This window comes from Microtus pennsylvanicus, chromosome 10 (genome assembly GCF_037038515.1).
Source record: "Microtus pennsylvanicus isolate mMicPen1 chromosome 10, mMicPen1.hap1, whole genome shotgun sequence".
NCBI classification, from domain to species: domain Eukaryota; kingdom Metazoa; phylum Chordata; class Mammalia; order Rodentia; family Cricetidae; genus Microtus; species Microtus pennsylvanicus.
Genome location: NC_134588.1, coordinates 85,202,309 through 85,218,193, shown reverse-complemented (window position 1 = coordinate 85,218,193; position 15,885 = coordinate 85,202,309). Strand labels below are relative to the sequence as shown.

At 41.6% G+C, this 15,885-nt stretch overlaps 1 protein-coding gene across 9 annotated transcripts in view; it reads left to right on the top strand.

The window, feature by feature from the left end:
• The window catches only part of Ccdc66 (coiled-coil domain containing 66), a 39,597-nt gene that overhangs the window by 12,351 nt on the left and 11,361 nt on the right, over positions 1-15,885 (top strand). For 6 of the 9 annotated variants that reach the window (XM_075988866.1, XM_075988871.1, XM_075988872.1 and 3 more), the window contains 5 exons: positions 11,928-12,175; positions 12,353-12,437; positions 13,750-13,911; positions 14,800-14,944; positions 15,417-15,545. In XM_075988866.1, coding sequence (XP_075844981.1) covers positions 11,928-12,175; positions 12,353-12,437; positions 13,750-13,911; positions 14,800-14,944; positions 15,417-15,545 — 769 coding nt within the window. Of the gene's footprint in view, positions 1-11,143; positions 11,258-11,912; positions 12,176-12,352; positions 12,438-13,749; positions 13,912-14,799; positions 14,945-15,416; positions 15,546-15,885 lie in introns of all 9 variants that reach the window. The other 3 variants (XM_075988874.1, XM_075988869.1, XM_075988867.1) reach the window with 3 other exon arrangements.

Genomic DNA, 15,885 nt, shown 5'->3' with positions numbered 1-15,885 from the left:
ACTTGTTTGGTTAGAGTTACTCCGGGATATTTTATGCTATTTGTGGCTATTATGAAGGGTGTTAATTCTCTGATTTCTTCCCAAGCCCTTTTATCATCTGTGTACAGGAAGGCTACTGATTTTTTTTTTTTTACTTAATCTTGTATCCTGCTATATTGCTGAAAGTGTTTATGAGTTGTAGAAGTTCCTTGGTAGAATTTTTGGGATCACTTATGTAAACTATCATACCATGAACAAACAGTGAGAATTTGACTTCTTCTTTTCCAATTTGTATCCCTTTGATCTCCTTTTGGTGTCTTACTGCTCTAGCTAGGACCTCAAGAACTATATTGAATAGATACGGAGAGTGGACAACCTTGTCTTGTTCCTGATTTCAGTGAAATCATTGAGAGTTTCTCTCCATTTAGTTTGATGTTGGCTGTTTGCTTGCTGTATATTGCCCTAATTATGTTCTTGGATTCGATTTCCCAGTATTTTATTTAGTATTTTTGCATCAATGTTCATGAGTGAGATTGGTCTGTAATTCTCTTTCTTAGTAATGTGTTTCTGTGGTTTGAGTATCAGGATAATTGTAGCCTCATAAAAAGAGTTTGGCAATGTTCTTTCTGTTTCTGTTGTATGGAATAATTTGAGGAGTATTGGTATTAGTTCTTCTTTGAAAGTCTTGTAGAATTCTGAGCTGAAACCATCTGGTCCTGCGCTTTTTTTTTTTTTTGGAAGACTTTGATGACTGTTTCTATTTCTTCAGCAATTATAGGTCTGTTTAATTTGCTTATCTGGTCTTGATCTAATTTTGGTAAGTGATATTTATCCAGAAAGTTGTCCATTTCAAGTTTTCCAATTTTGTGGAGTACAGGTTTTCAAAATATGACCTGATAATTCTCTGTATTTCCTCCATGTCTGTTGTTATGTCCCCCTTTTCATTTCTAATTTTGTTAATTTGGATATTCTCTCTCTGCCTTTTGGTTAGTTTGGATAAAGGTTTGTCTATTTTGTTGATTTTCTCAAAGAACCAGCCTTTGTCTCATTGATTCTTTGTATTATTTTCTTTGTTTATATCTTCTTGATTTCAGCTCTCAATTTGATTATTTCCTGCTGTCTAGTTCTCTTAGGTGAGTTTGCTTGTTTTTGTTCTAAAGTTTTCAAATGTTCTGTTAATTCACTAGTGTGAAATTTTTCCAGCTTCTTTATGTAGGCGGTTAGTGCTATGAACTTTCCTCTTAACACTGCTTTCATTATGTCCCATAAATTTGGGTATGTTGTGTGGTCATTTTCATTGAATTTTAGGAAGTCTTTAATTTGCCCCTTTATTTCTTCCTTGACCCATTGATGAGTCAGGTGAGCATTGTTTAATTTCCATGTGTTTGTGGGCTTTCTGGAATTAGTATTGCTGTTGACTTCTAGTTTTATACCATGGTGATCTGATAAGGTATTGGGTTAATCCAATTTTTTTTTATATTTGTTGAGGTTTGTTTTGTTACTGAGTATGTGGTCAGTTTTTTAGAAGGTTCCATGAGGTTCTGAGAAGAAGGTATATTCTTTTCTGTTTGGATGGAATATTCTATATATGTCCTTTAAATCCATTTGAGTCATAACATCTGTTAGTTCTCTTATTTCTCTGTTCATTTTTTGTCTGATTGACCTGTCCAGTAGTGAGAGAGGAGTGTTGAAATCTCCCGCTATTAGTGTGTGGGATTTGATATATGATTTAAGCTTTAGAAGTGTTTCTTTCATACATGAAGGTGCCCTTGTATTTGGGGCATAGATGTTCAGTATTGAAATTTCCTCTTAATGGATTTTTCCTGTGACTAATATGAAATTGCCTTTGTCTCTTTTGACTGATTTTAGCTTGAAGTCTATTTTGTTTGATATTAGGATAGATATACCCGCTTGTTTCTTAGGTCCATTTGATTGGTATTTTTTTTCCCAACCCTTTACTCTGAGACGATGACTCTCTTTGAGGTTGAGATGTGTTTTTTGTATGCAGAAGAAGGATGGATTCTGTTTTCGTATCCAATCTGTTAGCCTGTGCCTTTTTATAGGTGACTTGAGTTCATGTACATTAAGGGATATTAATGACCAGTGATTGCTATCTCCTGTTAATTAAGTTTTCATCGTTGGTGATGTTAATTTGTGCATTTTTTTTCTTTGGGATTTGCTGTAATGAGATAATCAATTGTCTGTGTTTTTATTGGTGTAGACATCTTCCTTGGGTTGGAGTTTTCCTTCTAGTATTTTGTGTAGGGCTGGGTTTGTGGCTAGGTATTGCTGAAATCTAGATTTGTCATGGAATATCTTGTTTTGTCCTCCTATTGTGATTGACAGTTTTGCTGGGTATAGGAGTCTGGGTTTGGCATCCATGGTCTCTTAATGTCTGCATAATGCTTGACCATGACTTTCTGGCTTTCATCATCTTCAATAGGAAGTCAGGTGTAATTCTGATAGGTCTGTCTTTATATGTTACTTGGCCTTTTTCCTTTGCAGCTCTTAATATTCTTTCTTTCCTCTGTGTGTTTAGTGTTTTGATTATTATGTGGTGAAAGGACTTTTTTTTGGATCCAGTCTATTTGGTGTTCTTTAAGCTTCTTGTATCTTCATAGGCATATCTTTCTTTAGGTTGGGAAAATTTTCTTCTATGATTTTGTTAAATAAGTTTTCTGTGCCTTTGAGTTGAACTTCTTCTCCTTCTTCTATACCTATTTTAATATTTGGCCTTTTAATGGTGTCCCATATTTCCTGGATATTTTTGGGTTAAGCTTTTGTTAGATTTAATGTTTTCTTTAACTGATGAGTCTATTTCCTTTATTGTATCTTCAGCGCTTGAGATTCTCTTTTCCATCTCTTGTATTCTGCTGTTCATGCTTGTGTTTGTGATTCTTGATCTTTTTCTCATGATTTCTGTTTCTATAATTCCTTCAGCTTTTGATTTATCGTTTCTGCTTCAGTTTTCAAGTCCTGAATAATTTCTTTTATATGTTTGATTTCTTTTTCTTGGTTTTCTTTAAGTGATTTGCTGATATCTTCCAAATTTTTTTGTTTGTCTTTTCCTCAATTTCTTTAAGGGAATTCCTCATTTCATCTTTAAGAATTTCTAACATTCTCTTGAAGTTATTTTTTAATTCATTTTCTTCTGGTTCATCCATATTTGGTTGTTCAGGTCTTGCTCTTGTAGGGTCTTTAGGTTTTACTGGTGTTGTGTTGCTCTTTGTGGTGTAGCATGTGATCTTACCTTTTCTATTCATCTTTTCCTCTAATAGGTGTGGTTGCGGCTGTCTGACATTCTGTTGAATAATCTTCTAGGTGCGAGTGAATCCAAAGCTCAGATGGTTGTTCCTCGTGGTACAGTCAGTGTTACTGTTTTAGTTTCCCCATTGGTTACTCGGTGTTCTTGGAGATAGATCAGCGCTCCTGTGCCTTGCTCTGCTCACTTGCAGTTTGCTGTGTCAGGCCTACTTTGGCCTAGGTTGCTGGATTTGATCTGTTTCTGTAAATCCTTGTCTGGATCTCCTCCTGCAGAAGTACCTCACTTGGAGCTGAACCTGTTCTGGTGCAGATTGCTGACTCTGGATCTGGTCACTGGCTCAATGCTCTTCCGCCAGTGTCTTGGGACTGGGTTGGCTCCCGGGACTGGATTTGCTCCTGGCTTCTGCTCCTGGTGGAGCTTATTTCTCAGTCAAGCATTCTGCTTATGTCTTTTGTTATTATAATTTTTTTCTGACTTGTTTCTTTCAAGGCAGTGTCTCACTAGTTTGCTCAGACTGTCCTAGAATTCATTGTGTAGACCAGGCTGGCCTCAAACTCCCAGAGATCCGCCTGCTTCTCTAGAGTAACAAGATTAAAGATGTGTGCCACCATGCCTGGCCTTTATACCACAAGTTTAAAATGTGAAGTGTTCAAATTATAGGACTTACTTTGATGATTTGGGTTTCTTGAGGCAGGGTTTTGCTATGTAGCCCTGGCTGGCCTTAAACTTGTGACAGTCTTCCTGATCAGCCACTAGATAGATTTCCAGACATATACCATCGTGTCCAGCACTATAAATCTTATCTTTAGTGTTTACTGATTAGAAATGAAAAACTACTTTTCTTAGGTTTGACATGGTACTTAATCATGGCCCAAACTAGTTTTCTCAGTTTCAATTTGAAATTTATAAGTTGCCTTGCTGATCTTTATTGGCATTTAATTAAAGACACAGCTTGTCTTCCTTCCCTCCCTCCTTTGTTCCTGTCTCTCCTGCTGTTTGCTTAAACATTCTGTCACAGGTTCCTTGACCAGTTCTGGCTGTCCATGCTGATGACGGCCAGTACTTAGAGCTAGTCAGTCATTGGATGGTGAGTTCTAAGTGATAGTACTTTGGATGTTTGAACCCCTTAGTCCTTGATTTCTGTATAGCCTATTTGCCTTAAAGGAATGATTCTGAGTCTCTTTTATTTTAATTGCCAATCATTAGATTTTTTTACTTTTTAACTTTGTGTGTGTGTGTGTATGTGTGTGTGTGTGCATATGTATGGTTTGCTTGCATATCTGTATGTATATATGTTCTCAAGTATGTACACATGGGAATGTACATGTGGAAGCCAGAGAGTGACTTTTGGTGTCTTTCTAGATCTCTCTTTACCTGTTGAGGTAGAGTTTCTCACTTGTCTTGGAGCTCCCAGTTCAGGGAGTCTGATTCTGGGGCCTGAGCTCACATTCTGGATTATGGACAGGCCCCCAAACTGCCCAGCATTTATGTGGGTGCTGACAGGCCAGACTCCTTCTCTCTTACTGTCAGGGGCTTGTATCTGTGGCTCAGTAGTGGAAGTCTGAAAACTAAGACTCAAACTCCAGGACTGGCTAAGCAAGAATAAAGAAGAGTGTGATGAACGGCTGTCCTTCAATGGTGCAGAGCAGCCTCGTGCACTGTGAGTGTGTGTGTGTTATTGGAGAGCAGCCTCGTGCACTGTGAGCGTGTGTGTTATTGGAGAGTGTTCTCGTGCACTGTGAGTGTGTGTTGTTATTGGAGAGCAGCCTCGTGCACTGTGAGTGTGTGTGTTATTGGAGAGCAGCCTCGTGCACTGTGAGTGTGTGTGTTATTGGAGAGCAGCCTCGTGCACTGTGAGCGTGTGTGTTATTGGAGAGTGTTCTCGTGCACTGTGAGTGTGTGTGTTATTGGAGAGCAGCCTCGTGCACTGTGAGCGTGTGTGTTATTGGAGAGTGTTCTCGTGCACTGTGAGTGTGTGTTGTTATTGGAGAGCAGCCTCGTGCACTGTGAGTGTGTGTGTGTTATTGGAGAGCGTTCTCGTGCACTGTGAGTGTGTGTGTGTTATTGGAGAGCGTTCTCGTGCACTGTGAGTGTGTGTGTTGTTATTGGAGAGCGTTCTCGTGCACTGTGAGTGTGTGTGTTGTTATTGGAGAGCGTTCTCGTGCACTGTGAGCGTGTGTGTGTTATTGGAGAGCGTTCTCGTGCACTGTGAGTGTGTGTGTTGTTATTGGAGAGCGTTCTCGTGCACTGTGAGTGTGTGTGTTGTTATTGGAGAGCGTTCTCGTGCACTGTGAGTGTGTGTTGTTATTGGAGAGCGTTCTCGTGCACTGTGAGTGTGTGTTGTTATTGGAGAGCGTTCTCGTGCACTGTGAGTGTGTGTTGTTATTGGAGAGTGTTCTCGTGCACTGTGAGTGTGTGTTGTTATTGGAGAGTGTTCTCGTGCACTGTGAGCGTGTGTGTGTTATTGGAGAGCGTTCTCGTGCACTGTGAGCGTGTGTGTGTTATTGGAGAGCGTTCTCGTGCACTGTGAGTGTGTGTTGTTATTGGAGAGCGTTCTCGTGCACTGTGAGCGTGTGTGTGTTATTGGAGAGTGTTCTCGTGCACTGTGAGTGTGTGTTGTTATTGGAGAGCGTTCTCGTGCACTGTGAGTGTGTGTTGTTATTGGAGAGTGTTCTCGTGCACTGTGAGTGTGTGTTGTTATTGGAGAGCGTTCTCGTGCACTCTGAATGTGTGTGCTATTGGCAAGTTTCTGTTGTTGCATTTTTCTTTTTGTACATGCTAGGCTAGAGTTACATCTCCAGCCCTTGGTGAAATACTATTTTATTGACAAAGAGTGAATGAACTTGGTAATGCAAAGCCCATCCCTTTGCACTGCGCATGTTTAAACTCCTTTTATGCTTCCAGGTTAATGAAGCATGAGGTTTTTGAGATTACCCTCCCCCCCCCATTGAAATCTTGGCTTTCTCCTCATGAATAGCACCCCAGAAGCCCCTGAAATAAAGAGTTTATGTTCTAATCCACATTTCATACAGAATAGTTACCATTGCTGAGCACAGTCCTGCCGCTTGCCCTCCCAGACCACAGTCCTGGCCTTGCCCTCCCAGACCACAGTCCTGGCCTTGCTCTCCCAGACCTCAGTCCTGACGCCGGCCCTCCCAGACCACAGTCCTGCAGTTGGCCAGCAGAAAGTTATTTTGTGCTTTACCTAATTAAAAACAAGCAAACAAACAACCCCCCCACCACATTTTGAGGTAAAGTATATATAACTTAACATTTACCATTTTTAAAGTATTGGTTTTTACATTCTTTAGGTGTTTGTGTGTGGGTGGAAGGGGTGCATACACACCACATCCTGTGTGGAGGTCAGTAGGCAACATTCAAGAGTCACCGGGTCCTGGGTTACACTTGGGTCACCGGGTTAGGCAAATGTCCTTACTTGCTGCCGAGCCATCTCACTAGGATGGTCAGCTTGAACACTGGGAACAATTAAAGCCACAAGTTATTAAAAAGTCATTAATATGTGACTTAGTTAGGATCTCTGTTGCTGCAATAAAACAAAACACTGTGACCAAAAAGAAGTTGGGGAGGAAAGGGTTTATTTGGCTTATACTTCTGCGCAGTAGTTTATCATTGAGGGAATCCAGAACAGGAACTCAAACAGGGCAGGAACCTGGAGGCAGGAACTGATGCAGAGGCCATGGAGGGGAGCTGCTTACTGGCTTTTCCTCATAGCCAACTCAGCTTGCTTTCTTGTAGAACCCAGGACACCAGCCTAGGGATGGCTCCCACCATGGGCTGGGCTTTCACCCACTGATCACTAATGGATCCTAGAGGGGCATGTTTTCACTCGAGGTGCCTCCTCTTAGGTAACTGTCTTGTGTTGTCACATTGACATAACACTCTCCAGACTATATGTAAGCTCCTCAGAAGACTAGCCTGAATTCAAAAGGATGTAGAGCGTATGAATGTTTAAAAAAAAAATAGGACATTAAGAACACTCAGATCCGAGCACTCAGAAAGCAGAGGCAGGCGGATCTCTGCAAGTTCAAGGCCAGCCTGGTCTACATAGTGAGTTCCAAGAACATCCAAGACTGTTACATAGAGAAACCATGACTCAAAAAACAGTTAATTAATTAAAAATAACAACTGGTGCTGGAGAGATAGCCCAGTGATTAAGAGTACATAGTGCTCATAAGGAGGACTGAGTTCAATTCCCAGTGTCTATCCTGGGTAACTTACCGTGTCTTCAACTCCAGCCCCTGGGCATCCGACACTCTGCTTTGGAACTCTTCTGTGGGAACCTGCTCCCATGCACATACCTACACATACATGAAATTAAAAATAATAAAAATCTTTGCCTGTCCTGGAACTAGCTTTTGTAGCCCAGGCTAGCCTCGAACTCACAGAGTTCTCTGCCTCCCAAGTGCTAGAATTAAAGGCATGCACCACCACTGCCCAGCTAAAAATCTTAAAACCTTATGCCAGCATATTAGAGAATTTTGAGAAAAAATGGCCAGAGAAACAGGGATCAAGTGGTAATATGCTTCTGAAGAAATTGAATCCATCATTCAAAGTGTCCATATTCAGGAAGCTGAGGCTGGAGGTCATAAGTTTGAGGGTAGCCTGAGCTACAGTGTAGTGAGACCTTATCTCAAGCTAAAGATTGAGAAGGGAAAGAGGGGAACCCCAGCAAAGTAAATTCCGGGCCCAGATGTATTTACAATAGGAAGGTTTTTAGTGCAGTGTTGAGCTAGTGATCTTGATAACCAAGACCAACAAAACACTTTTGATGTTAAAACTCGATTAGAAACCTTGGAAAATTACAAAGAATAATATGGAGAGTAGGATTTATCCAAGGAATGCAAGCTAGAGTTAATATTCACAAACTAATGCTACTTGTACAAATAAACTTAATCAAAAAGGCTAGATTAAACTAGATGGTTGTGGCACACACCTTTAATCCCAGAACTCGAGGCAGAAGCAGGTGGATCTCTGTGAGTCTGAGGCTAGTCTGGTCTACAGAGTGAGTTCCAGGACAGTCAAGGTTATACAGAGAAAACCTGTCTCAAAAAAAAAAAGTCTAAATTAAGATTAATATTTCAACAGGGCAGCAGTAGCGCACACCTTTAATCACAGCACTCAGGAGGCAGAGGCAGGTGGATCTCTGTGAGTTCAAGACCAGCCTGGTCTACAGAGCTAGTTTCAGGATAGCTAGGGCTGTTACACAGAGGAAACCCTGTCTCATTTCCCCCTCCAATAAAAATAAATAAAAATTGATGTTTATTTAAAAAGATCTTCAAAAGAAGAATAGTGGGGCTGAGTAAACAGCAGAGCCAAGAGGGCCTGAGTGGGGGGTGCAGGCTTGTGACCCAGTACTGGAGACGTGGAGACAGCAGATCCCTGGGCTTGCTGGCCATCAGCCTAACCTGCCTCAGGTTGCAGTGAGAAAGCCCTGTGTACAAAAGCAAGATGGATGGGGTCTGAGGAATAAACAACACTTGTGGATGATCTCTCCCTATCCCACACCCATTCCCAGAGGAAACTGATTTGATAAAAACATTTTGCTCTTAAATTACATGTCTAGATGAAGGACCGCACTAGAATATTTATATTTTTTGATTTGGCCGAAGATTCTGGGTAGATACAACTCTAAGCATGGTAAAGAATGTGAAAAATTAGGAATTTGAACTTGTATGCTAAAATTCTATGAGTCACGGTTTAAGTGATTTTTAATTGAAAATATTTTTAAAAATTTAATTAAAATTACATCATTCCCCTCTCCTGTCCTGCTCCTGTACCAACTTCAGAGTCTTATCTTCTTTATCCATTGCTATTGCACGCACATATAGACAAATACATTTAGAGATAAAACCCACTGAGTCAGTTCAGTGTTGCCCACATGTACGTGTTTCAAGGACTGAGCACTTGGTATTGAGTAACCAGGGGCCTCATCCCTGGGGAAGACTAATTCTCCCCCATTTGGCTCGTAGGTCTTCATCTATGGATGGGGCCTCGAGAGTTCCCCATCTTCATTGGGATGTCGACTGTTGTTCATGTCTTCTTTAGGCAGCCGTGTTGTGATTTTTTGGTTGTAGCTTCTCTGTCATAGCTAGAAGACACATTCACAGGCAGACTTTCTGCTCCTTTGGCTCTAAAAGTCTTTCTACCTCCTCTTCTGTGAGGTTCTCTGAGCCATAGATGTAGGTCTTGTGTTGTAGAGTACACTTGGGCCTTTGGCAAGTCATGTCTTTCTATAATGATTTGCTGCTGCTGCTGCTGCTGCTGCTGCTGCTGCTGCTGCTGCTGCTGCTGCTGCTGCTGCTGCTGCTGCTGCTACAAAAAGAAGCTTCTTTGATGAGAGGTGAGGTCTGTATTTACCTGTGAGTATAAGGGTAAGTATTTAGACTACAGCTAGGAACTACACTGGTTTAGGGAACTGATAGTTGTAGGTTTCCTGAGGCCCAGGATCTCATTAGCCATAATGTAGCTGACTAGGTTTACAGAAGCAAGCATGATTTCCCTTCTATTAAGCAGACCTTCCTTGAGTTCAGTTAGACAGCATTGATTACTGCCAAGATATGAGTGCCACTGTTGTCCCGTATGCTGGTCACTGTTGGGCATCACAGCTGGACGGGACTACTGGTTGCTTCCTCCCTGCCCTCCTGTGCTATGACAGCTAGTCTGCAGGAAGGATGCTCTGGCCCTCTAAGGATGTGGTGTCTTCAGCAAGATGGACTTACTGACTAGAAATACCCTATCTTGTTTTGGGAGCCTCTTGCACTCTTCTGACCAGCAACTTGAAAGGTTTCTCGTGGTTGGCTTAGGAGTTTTGCTAGATAGTCTATGGTTCTTGGTAGAGGTACAATGACCCAAATGGTGTAATTTCATTTAAACTATATACATTTGTATACATATACACTTAGATGTAATTTCAGGTAAACGTAAAATAATACTTAATATTACTAAATTATTATTAAATAACTCCTGTCATCTTTAAGCATTCTTATTATTTATCCCTCCTCCATCTCCTTCCGTATTGCTTTCCCTCCTCCTACGCCCCAGTAGAAGCCCTTTCCCCTTTTCCCTGTGTATTTCCTGCCATTCTCACTAGAGAACCCCTCACCCCACCCCACATCCCAATTTCTTTCCTGGTTTCTGAAGTTTCTCTAGGACAGTGGTTCTCAACCTTCCTAATGCTCTGACCCTTTAATACAGTTCCTCATGTTTTGGTGACCCCCAACCATAAAATTATTTTGTTGCTACTTCATAACAAATTTTGCTACTGTTACAGATCATAACGTAAGTATCTGGTATACAGGTTGAGACATTTGAAGACTTGGAACTAGGAGCCGTGGGCAAGGCTATTGAGCATTTGTCTTTCTGTGTCAGCATATTTTCTAGTTCGTCCATTTGCCTGTACATTTCATGATTCAGGATTTCTTTCTCTTTCCTGTAACAGCTGGATTATATTTCCTTGTGTAGCTGTCCATACTTCATTGCCCAGCAGTCAGCAGCTGGCTCCATTTCCTGGCTCTGTGAACATTACTGAGCGAGTGTGTGTGAAGCAGGATGGAATGTTAGTTGTTGGGTTGCTTTTATTCTTGGAGGATCTACTCAGTTGCCAGAATATTCTTTCCAAAAATTGCATTTTTATAGGCTGTTTTAAATGAAGAATCAAGTAAATACAACATTTTCTTTCTGTGTACCTAGATGTTTTACACTGTCTACCAGAAAATGTTTAATATGCAATTCTGAGGGTCAGAGTGTGTCTCCTTAGTGCTATGAGCAGATTCTTTGCTTATCAGCATTGCTTCTCCCAGGGAAAAATGCCTTCCTGGGTTAGATGTGAGTGAATACCCCGCTAAGATGACCCTGTCGCGGCCTGACTGACTTCCTTAGGAAGCAGGACTGCTGGAGTATCCTTGCAGCTCTGCCAGACAGGAGCAGCAGAGGAAAGGGGCTGCAGACTTGAGTAAACAAGTAGACGGCCAGCCAAGGAAAACAGAGGGGAAATGATATGTTCAGAGGTGACTCAGGAAGTTTGTAAGATTCCAAGTACTTACAAACTTAAGCATGTTGTGAAATGATTTGGCAAGTTAAACATCCTTATAAAACCTTTCATAGAATGCATTTAGTTTGGTGTGGGGCACTGACTACTTTCCCAAAGGACCCAGGTTCAATTCCCAGCACCCACATGGCGGCTAACAACTCCAAGATTTGACTCTTTCACACAGACTTACCTGCAGGCAAAACACCAATGCACATAGAATAAAAGTAAATAAATAAAAAAACTTTAGAAATGAATTTAAAAAAAATTCTCAAGATAGTTACCTAATTATATAAAGAATTAAAAAATACAATTTGTCAGTTTTTATGATGCATAAACTACTTGACTTCTTTACTTATTGAGATTTTACTCACTTTTTTAAAAATTTGAATAGGTGCTTTGCCTGCAGATATGTCTGTCCTGCATGTGTATAGTGGCCAAGGCGGCCAGATGAGAGTTAGGGTCCCCTGGAACTAGAGTAACTGGCAATTGCCAGCTGCCATGCAGGTGCTGGGAACTAAAGCCAGATCTCTTCTTGGAAGAGCAGCTCTCTCTCCAGCCGCCCTGTTTGTCGTTTCTAATTGTGTACGGGAGCAGTTGAAAAGGTTCTGGGTGTTTCTCATTTGTCACTCTCAGGGCGAGGAACATGAGAGATGGGCGGTGCACTTTGATTCCTTAAAGACCCGTGCTGGCTCTCGATCTCAGCTGTCCCATCAGCGGCCACACCAACCCCTGGAGTCCTGTTGTGTCTCTCCTGACACTCAGGAGCTGGCTGATGTCCACAGTGTTGACACACCTTCACTTGCCATCCAGCTGGAACCTTCAGAAGAACAGAGAGCCAAACCTGTTACGGATATGAGTGTGTCATATAGTCAGAAAACAAAGTAAGTTGACATCTAGCGTTTAGTCTTCAGAAAGCATATTTGACTAGAACTGTCGCTATGTCCAGTTAGTTTCTGCTTGGCATTTTTCTTTGAAATAGAAGTGATTAAAGATGTAGCTTAAGCAAAAAAATGGTTAACCTTTCTGGCAATTCTGAATGAATAATGTGTGTTTCACAGCTTTCTCCGTTCTATGACTGCGCTCTTGGACCCAGCACAGATTGAGGAGCGGGAAAAACGCCGGCACAAACAATTAGAGCATCAGGTATCACACCGAAGCATTTGGTGTTTGCGTACCGTGCCTCACGTTGTAAAACAGTGTTCTTTGCCTTAGATGGCCAGCACACACTTAAAGTAAATGGAAAACTGAGTATTTTTTTCCCCAAGAGAAGCTTGAATGTAGCTCAGGCTGGTCTTGAATTTGCTATGTAGCCAAGGCTGGTCTTGAATTCTTGATCTCTACCTCCCAAATCCCGATTTTCAGCTTGGGTTCAGTTATATCCTGCTGTAAATCCAGTCTCTTAACACAACTGGTATACTATTAGAAATAAGCTTGGGCTGAGGACCAGACAGTATTATTGTCATGCATCCTGCCTTCTGGCTGATCTATTAAATGAGTATGTTGTATACATGACTTTGAACTATTATTAAATATTAGCTACTCCCTCAGAGTTCCATTTGGGTTTTTGAAAGAAAACATACCAAAAAAAAATCAAAGTAGATGTCTGACTAAGCAATCTAGTACGTAATATAAGGGTAAGATTAAAACTCTTCAGGCTGATGTTAGAGACATTTCATGATCTAAGGTTTTGTGGTTCTCTTTTCTCCGAAGAGTTTGATGTTGAAATGAGCCATGTTGCTCAGATGTGGCTCAAACATTTTCTTACCTAGTCTTCTGAGTAGCAGGGACCACAGATATTCAGCATGCAGTTGAAGCACGATTAATAAAAACTCACAGAAATTGGAGTTAAATCTGAAGGTCAGACCTTGACCTTGGTCTGAAAATGGCGATCCTGCCTCTAAGAATCTCAGAATGAGACTGTGCCTGAGAGCTGTCTCCTCTCATTTTAAAATCCTTTCTAGGGCTGGGATTAAACACATGCACCACTCAGTTTTTATGGCAACTAGTGTGGCTACTGGGATTAAAGGTGTGTATCACAACTGCCTGGTCTGTATGGCTGACCAGTGGGGCTGTTTTACTCTGATCTTCAGGCAAGCTTCATTTATTAAAATACAAATGAAATATCACTACACTCTGTGCCCAGTACAGATAGGCACTCAGCATGCATCACAGTGCCCAGGTTCAGCAATTCTTTTGAATGTTTTGTGAGTAATTTGGCCCAGTTAATTTTCTTTTTTGATCACAGTACAAAGCTGAGAGTATCTCCCATTTATTAGTCAGTGTGGCGAGTAGTGAGGTAATTCCTTTAGTTGATTCTTTTTTGTGATATACATGCTAGGAAGCACAATTATCCCCACCCTCCATTGTGTGTCTAACTGATAAATTATATTATCATCAAATCCAGCACTACATAAATTTTTATTTGTGAGAGTAACTTGTAATTACTTCTGACTAGAAAGCAATCATGGCTCAGGTAGAAGAGAACCGCAGGAAGAAGCAACAGGAAGAAGAACAAAGAAAGAAGGAAGAGCAGGAAGAGGAGCAGCGCTTGGCTCGGGAACGGGAGGAGATGCAGAGGCAATACGAAGAGGACATTCTGAAGCAGAAACAGAAAGAAGTAGGTACTTGTCTTGTGGACGTAAGGAAGAGGCTGGGGGTCTGCACATTTTGAATTGTACAGCTAAAGAAAGGCCTGGCAGGGTCGTACTCCTCATATAGTCCACGTCTCAGATGCTGCACGCTTGGCATGTTAATGGGAGGTGCTCAGGGTGAGCGCAGCACCAAGCTTGATTATTATCTGGATAGCAGATACATAGAGCCCGGCTCAGCAGGTAAGGCGTGTTCACCACCAATACCTGGAACACATGTCCCAAGAAAGGATTTGGAAAGCTGACTTATGACCTCCATATACACTGTGGTACAAACATTACCACCTCCTCACCCCTAAATAAATCAAAAGTAATAATGATTCTAGATATTAAAAAAGAGTAATGATTGGCTGGGATTGCTGAAGAAGTTCCTGACTGTGTTAGAGGCTTCCATTGGGCTGAGTAGGTAGGGTAGTCCAGTGCTGTGTCTGAGCTGACCAGATAGAAGAGCAGAGAGAGCATCCGGTGCTGTTTCAGTTGTCAGTGGTAAAAACACCAGGTCTGCACTTTCTTGCCAGTTTCTACTTTGTACCTTTCAAAAGTAGGATGTGGAAAGGTATGGTTTGCACCCCAGTTTCATGGACTAGGCTGAGACAGGTGGCACAGTGGTGGTACACACCTGTAATTCAACGTTTGGGAGTTCAGGGGCAGCCTGGTTTACAGTGAGACCCTGTCTAATAGCAAGAACAGGCATGTTAGAATTAGAATTGCTAACAGGCCCTAATGACTGTTCCTCTGCTGATACCTATCCCAGCACCCGCTCTGTAGGGGAAGCTTGAGTGTTTGTACTGAATGTGACCAGTCACTTCACTGAATGTGCTTGCTAACTCTTTTACTGGATACGTCAATCTTGCTAGGAAATCATGACTCTAAAGACAAATCAGCTGTTCCACACCATGCAGCGCGCTCAGGAGTTGGCGCAGAGACTGAAACAGGAGCAGAGGATCCGAGAACTGACTCAGAAAGGACATGACACATCCAGGCTGATTAAAAATCTTGGCAGTAAGTGACTAATTGGAATTTTATTGATAGTTTTGGTTCTGAGGATGATTTTAAATACTTGTCTACTTTAAATCCTTAAAAACACACATTAATTAAATATTTTTAAAGGAATGGAAGCTTTTCGCCCAACCACCTTGAGAAAACTGCCCTAAAACAGTACGTGTTGCAATCTTTTTCATAGAAATTTTCACAGTAATCCTGACATAGGTAAAATGTGCACTTTTCCATCCTTAGATTTTCAATTCAGCAAGGTCTAAGAATATAGGTAACTTTTAATAATAAATTTAGGCTACACGGTAAGAACTAGCCTTTCAGAAATTTGACTACAGTTTCTGACAGTTGGGTAAAAAGGTCTTTGACTGCTGCTCTGCTTTCCCAGGGCCTTTTGTGCTAGGCAGACACTGTCAGCAGCTGGAGTGTTAGTGCTCTGCGTGTCATTTTAAGGTCTGTTTCTCACTGCCATTTAACACAGCAATAGTGGATTATAAGGCGTGCACTACCATTTCCAGTTCAGGAAGAGATGCTGGGGAGGCTGCTGAAGAAACCCGTGCAGCTACCCCTTCCACAAACTCTCCCAGGACGGACATTGGCGTGCAGACAGGTATTCATGGAGGGCTTTATTGTTCTGTTTCACATTTAAAGTAAAGACATCTTTGCAATGAGGTGTCTTGTAGCCAAGGGTGACCTAGAACTAATATTCCTGCCCCCACGTGTGGAACACTGGGATTACAGGCATGTAGCACTGTGCCCCTGGGGATTGAGCCCAGAATATAGTGCATGCTAGGCAAGCGCTTGATCAAATTTCTACCTAGAAATTTGCATAGGAACTCGCTATGTAGACCAGGCTGGTCTGGAACTCTCAGAAATCTTCCTGCCTCTCCCTTCTAAGCTCTAATTAAAGGTGTGCACCATGTCCAGATGTCTGATGTTCTTTAACATCT